A 14,025-nucleotide genomic window follows, 5' to 3' on the forward strand; every position below is an offset into this window, starting at 1 on the left:
ATTTAATTGAAAGCGAGACTCTTGGCTAACAGGTTTTGTTTATTTTTCGCCTTGCAGAGTTTACTTTCATGGGTGTAGGTACAGAATAGGGAGAATATTGAACTTAACTTGAACTATGTACTAGCCCATTAGGAATGGCAGCAGTTGTAAATATTGACCATGTAACCCAAACTTGATTAGGAGTGAAGCAAAGATGAGAATGCAGTGAACAGCTGCAGAAAGTTGTATTGTGGATTGTGTCATAGCAGTGAGTAGTAAAGGCAGTGTTCGCGTAGAGAAGGCCGAGAGCTGAGGATGAGGGTTTTGAAGGAATCATTCATATGCACAGTAACATCACCAAGGATTAAGACAGTTGTGCTGATGGGAGTGACAGAGTGAGATGAGGAGGCTGATTATGGTTGCAGTGGCGAATGTAACAAGGGTGGTGGTGGTGGTGTGTGAAGTAATCTGAAGTCAAGTTTGAGTGCAAAGGGATTAAGTAGGGAGGCGAAGATAACTGTCTGGAAATAGCAAAGATGCCAAAAGAGGACACAGTGATGACAAAGGGGAGTCATCAAAGATGCCTTTCAAGACATTTGCTGAGCTCAAGGCCTTGAGCTTCTAGATTACAGTCATTACAGAGCCATGCCCAGGATATTAACAGTGGAAAATCATCTGAAATTTTGCGGGGTGTGTGTGCAATGTAAGGACTATGATGATTAATTTTCATGACCAGTGTGAGTGGATTGAGAATTCCCTGGAAGACAAACCTTTGGATGCATCTGTGAGGGTCTCTCTGGAAAGATCTAACTGAGAGGAAAGACCAACTGTAAACATGGGGACCTCCATCCCATGGGCCAAGGTCCTGGGCTGAAGGGAAAAGGAGAAAGCAAGCTGAACACAATTCCAGGTGCAGTGTGGTCAGCTACATCATGCTCCTGTTGCTATACCCTTCCCACCATGACTATATCCTCTTTGATCATGAGCCAAAACAGACCCTTCTTTCTTATGTCGCTTTTGGTCAGGTGCTTGGTCCCAGGTAACAGTTGTTAGCACAAGGACCAAGAATGAGAATAACATCAAACTTCTTAACTGCCACTCTTAAGAGAGATGGCTGGGATCTAGTCTCTAACCAACCAGTTGTATATTGTGTTGAGTGTAAAAGAATTAAGATACTTTGAGAAGTACAGGGTGGGGGTGGGAGAGATGGCTCAGCAGTTGAGAGCACTGGCTGTTCTTCTAGAGGACCCGGGTTCAATTCCCAGCACCCACATGACAGCTCACAACTGTCTGTACCCTCCTACTGAGGGGATCTAACACCCTCACACAGACATACATGCAGGCAAAAGAGTGCACATAAAAAAAAGAGGTACATTTGTATGTTACGAAGATATTCAAGGATAATTCATTTTCTGTGGTCTCAGTACCTTTATAAACTAGAATAAAATATACTTTAAATTTCTTTAAGACTTATTTTTATTTATGTGTTTATGTCTTGAGGGCATGCCACATACGTGGGTGCCTGAGAGGGCTAGAAGAAGGTGTTTCCCTCAGAGCTGCAGTTACAAGCCACCCCACATGGGTACTGGGGTATGGACTCAGGTCCTCTGGCAGAGCGGCAAGCTTTCTTGTCTACTGAACCATCTTTCCTCTGTATTTTCCCTTAAATTTAAAAGTTAATAAAAGGTTAGGCTAATGTTCAGAATAAAAGTTTACTTGGTGTCAGAAACTGACATCTCCCTATCTCCTCTTCAGAGCACAGAGCCGTCATGGAAGCCGCTTTTGTGTATGGGACCTCGTATCAGTTTGCCTTAACCACAGAAGTTGCTCTTTTAGAAGATATTGGGTATGTAATGAGAAGTCCAGGTCAAAGGTTTGATTTTCTGTTGTTGACACATTTCATGTTGCATAGTCAACATTTCCATCACTGACGTGGCTTGGGGTTCTCTGAAGGAATGACACACATTTGTAAACATATAGGGAAGCCTGGGCTGCCTTCATTACCCTGCTGTAACCCACTCTGTGACATTACGTAGAGACAGTGGTAATTTGGGGTGAGTAAAGACGATGGGTAACTATGTACTACAGTGTCACAGTGGCAACGGGAAATATTTTAGGAATAGATCTGTAATGGTCACATGATGGTAAATAACAGACTCAGATTTAGGCTCCAGAGTCTTTTGAAGGTTCTCTAAGTCACTCTGTCATAATAACCCTAATGTACTTAAGGCAGCTTTTGAACAGGATGTTTTAATTTTTTGTCTAATTCATAACTTATAGTTCTAGATAGAAGCTCACTTTTCAGTGCTTTTTATAGGGGAGTGCCAATCTCAGGTAAAGTTTCTCCTTTTAGTACTTAAAATCACAAGAGGTAGCCAATGAAATTTAACAACCAAGTGTAGCTTCAAAATTCTCTCCAAGAAAATTGATCCAAAGCAAGGCAAAATGCCATGACCTGTAACATGGAGGGGGGCCAGGCTTGCTTGTTTGTGTTTTCTGTCCTGCCCAGTACCCCCAGTTGTTTAGCCCCAAAGAAAATCACACATAGATCTTTATAAGTTATAAAGCTGATTGGCCCATTAGCTCTCGCCTCTCACTGGCTAACTCTCACATCTTGATTAACCCATTTTTCTGATCTATGTTAGCCATGTGGCTCAGTATCTTTTTCAGCTGGCAGCTCACATCTTGCTGCTTCAGTGATCTGGGCAGGAGTGGGAGGAATCAACTTCCTCCTTCCCAAAATTCTCCTGTTCTCATTACATCATTTCTACTTCCTGTCTGGTTTTCCCTCCTATATTTCTTGCCTGGCCAATCAGCGTTTATTTATAACATGATTGACAGAATACAGACAATTCTCCCGCACCAATGACCTCTTATGGTCGTGCCAGGGTTTCTCATGTGCCCTCCTGTGGGCCTCTCAGGACCTCATAGGTCTTTGCTCTTCCGCTTCCGCAGGTGTCAGGTTGACTACAGGAAAAGCAGACAGGTCCTCATAGAGTTGGAGTTGGTGCCAAAGTCTCTGTGTTTCTGCTGCTCAGTTCTCCGTGGTGGATTCTTGATGTGTTTTCAGTCTGCTACTGAACTTCTCTTGTTTTCTGTGGCATGCTCTTCTAAACTTCCAATAAACTCCTTATTTTCTGTTTTCTGTGAGTAATAAACTAAGGATCCCTGAATTAAGCAGCTCTTCAGCTTTTTTCTACTTTGGAGCTCTTGATAAAAGTGAAGCCCTAAGCAGGATGTGCTCAGCACTGTGCTTCAGGTCCAGAGTTAGCCCTCAGGAAGCTGTGCACTTTCTTAGAGCCTTAGCGACACAGTGCTTGCTCTCCTTTGACATGGACTCTTATCCTACCTTCACGTGCCTCCTCTCCTGTGTGAGCTCTGTGATCTTCCCTCTCTTTCCCTTCCTTCTCCTTCCCAACTTGAGGCAGAATGAAATATTTCTTTGTTCTTTGTACAATCTTATAGTTTATAAAGTTAGTTTTAGTTGTTCTCCTAATGCATCTCTTTTTGCTTAAGCCCTTAAAGATTTCAAGTAATCTTATTAGTCTTTACTGTTGAACATAGAGGGTTTTTTTTTGTTCAATTTTTAGGTTAATTTAATTACAACATTTCTCCCTTCCCTGTCCTCCCTCTAAACCCTGTCATACACCTCTTCCCATCTCCTTCAAATTTATGGTCTCTTTTTTCAGTGTTAGTGCATATATGTACGTGTGTGTGTGTGTATTCCTAAATATAATCTGTTGAGTCCATATAGGGTTACTTGTTTGTGTGTTTTCAAGAGTGACCATTGGCACTGGACAACCCATTGGGTGTGCTCTTCCCTGGGGAGGGCCACCTCTCCTGCTCCAGCTTTCCTCAGTTGGCTATACTTCTCTGTGTAGGGTCGAGGTCTCATGGGCTTTTCTTCATCTAGTTTGGCATACTCATTGATGCCATCCTTATTCAACCCCCCTTTGGGCAGTCACGTTAGTGAGACTTAATGTGTGCAGCTTCTGATGTTACCAGGAGACACAGTCTCACAGCAAACTCTCTGCTCCCCCTGGCTCTTACAGTCTTTCTGCCCCCCTCTTCCACGATGGTCCTTGAACCTTAGGTGCAGGAGGGTTTTGCAGATTGGGACTGAGCCCCACAATTCTGCATTTGTACTGGTTATGGTTTTCTGTTATGATCTCTCTGTTGCAAAGAGTAATTTCCTTGATAGAGGATGAAGACTACACTTATCTGTGGCTATAAGGTAAATGTTTATAGATTGTTGTTAGGGATTATGCTATTTTAGGAAATTAATAGTTGTAGATTTTCCTCCAATAACCATGACTTTTCTAGCACCGAGTAGGTAGCTTGGTTTCCAGAACCAGGTGTGGGGTCCTTCTTGTTGAGTGGGTCTTAAGCCCAATTAGAGAGCTCTTGGTTATTGCTGAGGTATGTGTGTCACCCTTTGGGTTATTGATGTAATTAATGGGCATCGTAGCTGGGTAGGATTGTTGGTTGTCTCCTTCCTTTGAAAGCCTCCTGGTACCGTGATAGCTAGTCCTCAAAGAGGGGCTGTTCAGGTTCACTTCAGTCTCTGGGCACTGTTTCTGAAGTAGCATAGAGCTTTAACAAGAGTTATTAAGTAACTATTTATGGTTGTTTCACTTAATCACTGGCTCTATTAGGAATCACTTGGTAATTAAATTAGAAATCAGTGACTACTCAGTTGACATATAAAAATAAAGTATTGTAATATTTTACAGAACTCCATTAGTAATATATGGAGATTTTTAAAATGCTGTTTTACATTACCAGGAAGTCTCATGCAATACATAGATTAATAGAAATGGGTTTATTTAAGATATAAGAGGTAGCTAGAAATACGCCTGAGCTGTTGGCCAAACAGTGTTGTAAAAAAAAAATGCTGTTTTAATTTTGGCAAAACTTAATCTTCACTTGTAAGTTTAAGTCCTCATATTGAAATAATGCCAGAGCTAAAATTATGAATTGTATTTGCTAGTTTTGTACTTTTGAACTACAAATTCACAGACTCCCACAGCTATCACATGGTTTCTATCTTAAGGCATAGTTTAGCTAAAGTTTATTTAAAACAGTTTTGGTTTTAAATTAAACAGAAAATTTATATTACAAAGCTTCATTTAGCATAGCTCTAGGAAGGCAGCTGTATTTAAAGATAATCTCATCTGTGAGCCTTTCATTGAAACCTCTAACCTAATCTAGATGTTAATGTATAAAAGTTCAGTTATTAAGGCTAATTTTCTGAAATATTTTCTCTCTTGTTTTGTCCAAGTTGATTTTATTTTTAAAGTTAATTCTTAGGTTTTTATTAAGACAGTAATTGAATGCATGAGAATTAAGAAAAGAAATTTGTTAGTAGGTCCTTTTGGATTGTAAGAGGATCACGCATTGAATTTCCTTAAGTGTCTCTTTGTGGTGTTCAATTGCAGCTCTGAGGATATAGGGCGTGCACATCTTTACTTTTGCCATTGTGAGCTGGCCTTGGACTTGACCGAGCGCTGTAGAAGAACACTAATGGAGCAGCCGTTGACCACACTGAATATTCACATATTTGTTAAGACAATGAAAGCACCTCTGTTGGTACGTGTTTCATTTTACTATTCATATTTTATCACGTGAAATTTAGTAAGTTTTGATCCACAGGTGTTTATATTCATGGCTATATATTTTGATCTCTTTTCTTTGGAGACAGCATTTTCATTTCCCAGCTTTTAAGAGTAATTTCTTGCTAAATGTAGACTACAAACTGTTTTTAAAATAGTATTTTTATGTCTCGATCAATTGCATCAAAATCCCTACAGATAACATAGCAGTGGTCATGCTGTGTGGTGGTTGTAAGGAGTGCAGATGCGTGGTGAGCGTCCAGAGAACAGAGCAGTCACGCTTGAGATGAGCCCTCCTTTGCGAATGGCTTAGTCATTCTTTAAAAAGTTGGTAGCTATTGCAGCCATGGGCCTATTGTGTCTCACTTTGCTTAGCAGTCGCCTTCAAGAATTCTAGAGCCACATTTAATGATGGTGATCAGCACTTTCTCTGAAACATTAAAGGCCTGTATTGAGTATATAGAAAAACCTTTAGTAGATGTTCTCACATGATACATCTTAAAAAATGGTTTGTGTGTTTTACAAATAATCTGGATAGCACCACAAAGTGTAAATTAAGAAATGCAGGTTGCCCCATGTTGTCCCTCAGACAGTGAATATCCAGTGATACCACTTTTATTATCGCTGTCCCTTATGCAGATGGAGTGTGGGTGGCTCAGTGGGCAAACAAGTGTCATCTTGTAGTGAGAAGGGCTGTCTTTAATTCTTACGTGGATTTAACACAAGAAGAAGCTAATAATATCTAAAGGGATTATTCTTCTTAGGAATGTTTCACCGTTATAAAGTGCTCTTTAGGAAATACTGTCTCAAGTGGTGAGTTATAAAAACTAATAAAGAGTAAGTTTTTAAAATGCTGATATTTTCATTTTAGGTAGAAGGAGGTATTTGCCTTTTCTTTGAAAGATGGGAAAATTAACTTCATATATTTATTTTCAAGTATGTTCCTGGGCCTTTCTCATTTTTGTTAATATTTTTCTTTTCTCACCACTAAAACACATATATATGTATGTATATATACACATATGTACATATATATATATATTTCTAGGCTACTCTGTAGTCAAAATTCCAGCCTTTTCAGAAGCCAGGCCTCACATTTAATGGACTAGAGCTAGCCAACTACACTTTCCCTGGCTTAATCCCTAAACTCTTTATTTAAATAACTTCCTTCAGTTGGATCTTTGTCGTGAAGACGTTTCTGGTTTGTTTTTTTGTTGTTGCTGAGACCAGGTCTCATTGTGTAGCTGGATTTGAAACTTGCTGTGTAGCCCAAGCTGGCATCCAACTCATGATCATCATACCTCACTTTTCACATGTACGGTATAAGAAAAAAATTAAAAAAGAAAGTAAGTAATAGATCTCTTTCTTTGACAAAGAATGGCAGATATATCTTGAATCCATAGGATTTGTTTGGTGTCCCATTTGAGGAACAGGTGAAGAACCCCCCAGAGTTCTTCACCATTTCTCTCCAGCCATGTTTTCTTATCTTCAGTCGGGTACTAAGAATTCTCTGAATTTTGGGCCAGCAAGATGATGTTGTCAGGCACCAAGCCTCATGACTTAGTTCAACCCCGGGACCCCGTTCACATGCACAAAGTAGAAGTGCAAGTAAGTGAGAACTCCAGGTTTTTGTCTACCTACCAGTAGGGGGCAGAATAACGCTAAACAATAAAAGTGTTGCTTTTCTTCTTGATTGTCTATTTTGGAGTTGTACGCTTTTTCTAGTTTCTACTCCATGAATTTTCTTTTGCTGTTTTTAAAAACTATGTTTAGGTAGACACTCAGGGAGGAGATTCTGATTTTATTTCATTTTATGACAGGAATTATACAATACTAAATTTGAAATGAAAAAAAACCCCAGTTTTGAAGACTGCATAGTGAGTTGGGAATAGATTCAGTGTGGCTGCACCTGAAAGCATGACACACATAAAGTCAAGGGTAGCGTTGTATTCTCTCTGGAACCGTGGAGTACAGCTGGCTCTGCTCGGCAAAAGGAATAGTAAATCACTGGGCTGGGAGGGGGGGTGGTGGGTTATTTCTTTCAAAACTCTCACAACGTGATGCATAGGCATCTCATTTTTAAGTTTAAATCCTTTTGCTCCCCCTGGACTGCTAAGGAACTGTGTGGCTTCTGGATCTTGGTTAGGGACTAGAGGCCCAATGCCTGGCAGGGTGAAGCCAGGAGAGGGCTGAGTGCAGAACTGAAGGGAGTGGGGATTAGACCTAGAATGGGAAACCAGGCTTGGCCCAGTGTTTCTGGAAGTGTTCTCAAAAGCCAAGAAGACCAGGCTGGCAGCCTTCCTGTGGAGGAGGACAAGCTAAGAGCAGGGAGTTCAGGGGATTCCTGGGATGGGCGAGGGCTGATGTCTTAACCTTTTGGGATAAGGAGATGTTAGAGATCTGATCTGATTTGGTCACCTCTAACTTAGGATTTGGCCTTATTAGTATTCAAGGTTGTTTTTTGTTTTTAATGAATATCCTTGAGGCTATAAAACAAAACAAAATCAAAGCCTTTTTATAGGAAACAGCCTGTAGGCCAAAATTGAGTGTGACAGGAATATGCTTTTTGGTGGCATGGCAAGAGGTAGGGAGCCACTGGGGTTACTACAGATTCTATAACCCGTGAGACACAAAATTAGTTGATCTGAAGGACTCATTTGTAGTTTGTTCTTATTCTGTAGCCCCAGCTATGGTCATTTTTTAGAAATTAAGTAATTGAGATAAGGTCTTACAGTATGTAGCCCTATAGTATGACTACCTAGAACTTACTCTGTAGATCAGGATGGCCTGAAACACACAGAAATCTGCCTGCCTCTGTTTCTGGAGTATTGGGATTAAAGAGGTGTACTACCAGCACACCCAACCTCCACGGTCACTGTATACCAATGGTTTTCAACTTGTGGGTTGTGACCCCCTTGGAGGTAATAATCTTTTCACAAGGTTTGTCTATGACCATAGGAAATATCAGATATTTACATTGTGATTCATAGTAGTAGCTGAATTATAGTTATGAAGTAGCAACAAAAGAAACTTAATGGTGGGGGATCCCACAACATGAGAAACTGCTAACACAGAATTAAGAAGGTTGAGAACCACTGTTCTACAGTGTTCTTCTGTATTAGTTACACATCAGTCATACTACATGCCTTTGAGGTATGGTACATTGGGTTTTGCATAGTAGCCTGGCCTCAGGCATTTGAAATCTGAAATAACTTGGTGTGTTTGCATTATATTTTGAGCAAGCAAAAGTAGAAAGACTCAAACTTTTGTGTGGATGGTATATGTCATAGTTGAGGTTTCTATTGCTGTGAAGAGACACCATGACCATGGCTACTCTTAAAAAGGAAAACACTTAATTGAGGCTAACTTACAGTTTCAGAGGTTTAGTTCATTATTGTCATAGCAGTACATGGTAGTGTACAGACAGACATGGTGCTGGAGAAGGAGCTCAGAGTTTTACATCTTGATCTGCAGCCAACAGCAAGTGAACTGAGTTACTGTGTGTAGTTTGAGTATTGGAGACCTCAAAGCCTGTCTCCATAGTGACACACTTCCTTTAACAAGGCCACATGTACTCTAGCAAAGCCACACCTCCTAATAGTGCTACTCCTTTTGGAGGCCATTTTCTTTCAAACCACCACAGCAGCCGGCGCACGCCTTTAATCCCAGCACTCGGGAGGCAGAGGCAGGCGGATCTCTGTGAGTTCGAGACCAGCCTGGTCTACAAGAGCTAGTTCCAGGACAGGCTCCAAAAACCACAGAGAAACCCTGTCTAAAAAACCAAAAAAAAAAAAAAAAAAAAAAACAAAAAAACCACCACAGCATATGTCTAATCACTGCAATGTGATTAGTATTTCACTTCCAACCCTATGAAAATTGATTCAGGTTGGTGCTTTTTGTATATGTTCATCTCTCTTTTTAACGGTAGATGGAACTTGGATACGTAAATTAGACATACAGTCTAACAGTTGGGTGTGTGCATGTATGTTTTAGATGGAACCTGGCTATGTGGATCAGGTTGAGATAGGACTTGCCCAGTAGCCCAGGATGTTCTTAAGTGTTGGACACTCCTTTAACTCCCAAGTTCCATGATTATAGGCATGTTCCATCACACTTGGCCATCATTGTATCTAGGTTTTTGTTCTTTAATCAACTTAAACTACAAATATTGACTGTAAATTTGCATATGTTTTCAATCTCAAATGGATTGAGATTCTACCAGATACAAAGTTACCTCAGACCTATTTTGTTTTGCTTTTTGTTTGTTTGTTTTGGAGACAAAGTCTCTGTAGCCCTGGCTGCTCTGGAACTCACTCTATAGACCAGGGTGGTTTTGAACTCACAGAGATTCACCTGCCTCTGCCTCTAGAGTTTGGGATTAAAGGCATGTGCTACCACTGTTGGACTCCAATGACATTTTGGAAAAGTAAAATAATTTGGTAAAAATGGTAAAAGTAGATATATATGCTTATAGTGTTATTTTTCCTGAATAGTATTTTATTTTAATTTTTGTTTATATATTGAGATCTAAGACAGGTAAATTAAACTTTTGTTTACTTCATTTCCTAGGGACTAATTTGGTAGTAGACAGTTACATTTACATTTTTAAATTTTTTAAAATGTATTTTTAAATACATTTTTGTGTTTTGTGTGTGTGTGTGTATGTGTGTATGTTGGAGGGGTATGCATGCACACTAGTGTGCCATGGTTGCATGTGAAAGAGGATAGTTTGTGAAAGTCAGTTTTCTGTCACCATATTGAATTAATGCCATATAGTGAGGATGTTTTGCCTTTTTTTTAATGGAGATGGAAGTAGCTGAAGATCCTCAGCAAGTTTCAACCATTCATCTACAACTAGGATTGCCGCTGGTTTTTATTATCAGCCAACAAGCTACATATGAAGCTGATCGAAGAACTGCAGAGTGGGTGGCATGGCGTCTTCTGGGAAAAGCCGGAGTTTTGCTCTTGTCAAGGTATCGTACATTGAGTGTTAATGATGCCTTCAATGTAGTTTTCCTTATTTTTAATATTGCAAACTAATCACAAAAATCCCTTTAAACCTAGCAGATTCTGTTATAGTCAGGACTACTCCTGAGCTGAAGACTATACACTAATTACTAGCTTGATTAGAATTAAAAAGAAGACTAGAAAATCCAGCTGATATTTATACATGAAATTTAAAGTGTAATCATCTATTCACAATTGTTTTTAGAATCAGAACATACAGTTCTGTTTTAGATTGACATCCTAGGTAGTTTCTGCTGTGGGTTATGCTCTTGTATACTGTAAAGATTTGTCACTCATATTAGTTTAATAAAATGCTGATTGGCCAGTAGCCAGACAGGAAGTATAGGTGAGGAGACCAGACTAGAAGAATTCTGGGAAGAGGAAAGGAAGAGGGTCAGTAAGATGCAGCCAGATGCAGAGGAAGCAAGATGAGAATGCCTCACTGATGAAAGGTACCAAACCATGTGGCTAAACATAGATAAGAATTATGGGTTAATTTAAGTTGTAAGAGCTTGTTAATAATAAGCCTGAGCTAATAGCTCAAACAGTTTATAATTAATATAAGCCTCTGTGTATTTCTTTGGGACTGAATGACTATGGGACTTCTGTTTAGGTGTTTCTTCAGATTAGTGAATAACAAATTTATTTTAATTTTTAAAAGAGATTCCATGGACATGAACATTCCTCAGCATGCTAATGTGGCCTTCAGAAGAGCAGAGAAGGTTAGTCACTTTACACACTGGTCTATAATGCTACCTCTGTTAACTAAAGTAATCCATGTCGACTAAAGTTATGCATGTTTATTATTGGAAAGATCTTTAAATTATCATTCTTTAAGTGAATAATTACTGTTTTTATTTTCTAATGTGTCAGTCTCTTTTCTCATGTTCACACACACATATAACTTCTTCTAAAAGCATATCTGACCTTTACCTAAAATTATCTTTATTTTATCTTATGTAATATTTTAAATTGTTTTGACTATCACTGATTCCTTCCTCTAGCAAAATTTATGGAAGCAAAATTGCAAAATTTGCCAAAGGAAATGAGATTCAGACTGACCCTTAACTTGGAGGCTCTGTCTCATCCTCCTGTGTGCTATGTATGCTAGAGTTACTGGTGTACATTATACCACAAACCCGTGTGTGTGTCACTCAGGGGCTGTGACACCTGCCGAGGTCAGAGGACAACTTGGTGTCCTCCTTGTACTGTGTGGGCTCCCAGAATTGAACTCAGGTCTTCAGGCTTGGTAGCAAGTGCCTTTCTTAAATACCTGGGAGTAAAGAATAATTTTATGTTTATGGTTAGATAGAAAATTGAATTTATGGAGGAAGTCTCTTAAAAGAAGTATTAATTCTATTATTTGGTAGAATGTAAAATTAACCAATTTTGATTGGTTTTATTTGCAAGAAAAGTATTGTATATTCATATTCCTCCTCTTTTATCTTGAGATATAGAACCTGTAATTCTTTTATAAGAATTTTCACAGACACTAGTCATGATTTAAAGCAAGTGAGAATTTCATTTCCTCTTTTTGCCTTTTTTTAGGAGGGCATCTGTCTTTAGCTGAAGCACACATTGGATGCTTTTCTCTTTGTAATAATTGTGACATTTATTTCCGTTTTTTTTTGTTCGTTTAATTTTAAAACTGAAGTTTAGAGTTTTGGTTTTATTTTAGTTCCAGGGAAGTAAAATATTTAAGATAAAAATGCTTTTTTATATATTAGAGATCAAGGTAATGTATGACAATAAACACTAGAAGGATGTTGGGAAAGAGAAGCCCATACGCTGACGGCAGGAGTGTGCACTGACTAGCCATTGTATAAATCAGTGTGTAAGGTAATGTATGACAACAAACACTAGAAGGGTGTTGGGAAAGAGAAGCCCTACACACTGATGGCAGGAGTATACACTGGCACAGCTGTTGTGTAAATCAGTGGGCAAGGTCCTCAAGAAACTCAAGAAATAGCCTAATATAGGCCTGGGGAAGGGATCAGCAGCTGTAATGCTGGCTGGACAAATGTGATAGCCTGAATATGGATCTTCAGAACCCATGGAAAGCTTCCCTCACTAGTGAGTGTCTAACCACAGACACTGATGTAAAGGCCCTCTGATGAGAAGGGAGGTGGAGGCAGGAGAACCCCTAGAAGTTTGAAGGACAGCTAGTGTGATTGGACAACAGAGACCCAGTGTCCAACAAGGGTAGAAAGGGAGGACACAAAAGGTTGTCTTCTGACCTCCATGCCTGTGATATGCCACCCCACAGCCTCATTCACAGGCATGGGCCTTGTCTCAGTTAGCGTTGCTAATACTGTTATGAAACACTGTGACCAAAAACAGCTTGGGGAGGAAAGAGTTTATTTGGCTTACACTTCCACATCAGTTCATCATTGAAGGAAGTCAGGACAGGAACTCAAAATAGGTTAGGAACTTGGAAACAGGAGATGATACAGAAGCTTGAGGGGTGCTTGTTCCTCATGGCTTGCTCATCCTGCTTGCTTGCTCTCTCTTTCTCATATATATATATATATTCTCATATGTATGTGTGTGTGTGTGTGTGTGTGTGTGTGTGTGTATACACACACACGCGCGTGTGCGCGCGCACACACACACACACGTAGTTTTGTTGTTTTGTTTTTCTGAGGCAGCATTTCTCTGTATAACTGCCTTAACTGTCCTGAAATTCACTCTGTAGACCAGGCTGGCCTCAAACTCACAGAGATCCTCTGGTCTCTGCCTTGGGAGTACTGGGATTAAAGGCATGCACCACCACTGCTAGGCTCAGCCTGCTTTCTTATAGAACCCAGGACCATCAGCCCTGGGGTGCCACCACCCACAATGGGCTGGGACCTCCTCCGTCAATCACTAATTAGGAAAATGCCCTATAGCCTTACCTGCTTAAAGTTTGATCTTCTGGAGGCATTTTCTCAATTGAAGTTCCCTGCTCTTAGATGACACTGTAGTTTATGTGAAGTTAGCGTAAAACTACCCAGCACTAACGTCATTCGCACAGATGAACATGTGCATGTGTACACACCCTTCATACACAAAAGAAATAGAGGGGCGAGAGCCCATTCGTGAAGAGGGCTTGCCGCTTTTGCACAGGACTGAAGTTCTGTTCTCAGCACCCACGGCCACTTGTATTCCAACTTCAGGGACTCTGATGCTTTGGTTCAGCCACTATGGCACCTGCACTCATGTGGCACACACACACACACACACACACACACACACACACACACACACAATTTAAGGATAAATCTTTAAAACTATCTAAAATAAAACTACCATATGATCCAGCTATATCACTCTTGGGCATCTAACTGAAGGATTCTTAGGTCAACAGACCACAGGGATATTGTTCTTATTACTTCACTCACTATTCACCATAAATGGAAAATGGGATCAGCCTAATGTCCACCAGCAG

General features: G+C 39.9%; 1 protein-coding gene across 4 annotated transcripts in view; it reads left to right on the top strand.

The window, feature by feature from the left end:
* The window catches only part of Txndc16 (thioredoxin domain containing 16), an 87,225-nt gene that overhangs the window by 44,700 nt on the left and 28,500 nt on the right, over positions 1 to 14,025 (top strand). For all 4 annotated transcript variants that reach the window (XM_005355389.3, XM_026783292.1, XM_026783291.1 and 1 more), the window contains exons 10-13: positions 1,735 to 1,825; positions 5,418 to 5,568; positions 10,398 to 10,564; positions 11,260 to 11,320. In XM_005355389.3, coding sequence (XP_005355446.1) covers positions 1,735 to 1,825; positions 5,418 to 5,568; positions 10,398 to 10,564; positions 11,260 to 11,320 — 470 coding nt within the window. The remainder of the gene's footprint in view (positions 1 to 1,734; positions 1,826 to 5,417; positions 5,569 to 10,397; positions 10,565 to 11,259; positions 11,321 to 14,025) is intronic.

The sequence above is a fragment of the Microtus ochrogaster genome, chromosome 17, assembly GCF_000317375.1.
Source record: "Microtus ochrogaster isolate Prairie Vole_2 chromosome 17, MicOch1.0, whole genome shotgun sequence".
In the NCBI taxonomy this organism is placed as follows: Eukaryota; Metazoa; Chordata; class Mammalia; order Rodentia; family Cricetidae; genus Microtus; species Microtus ochrogaster.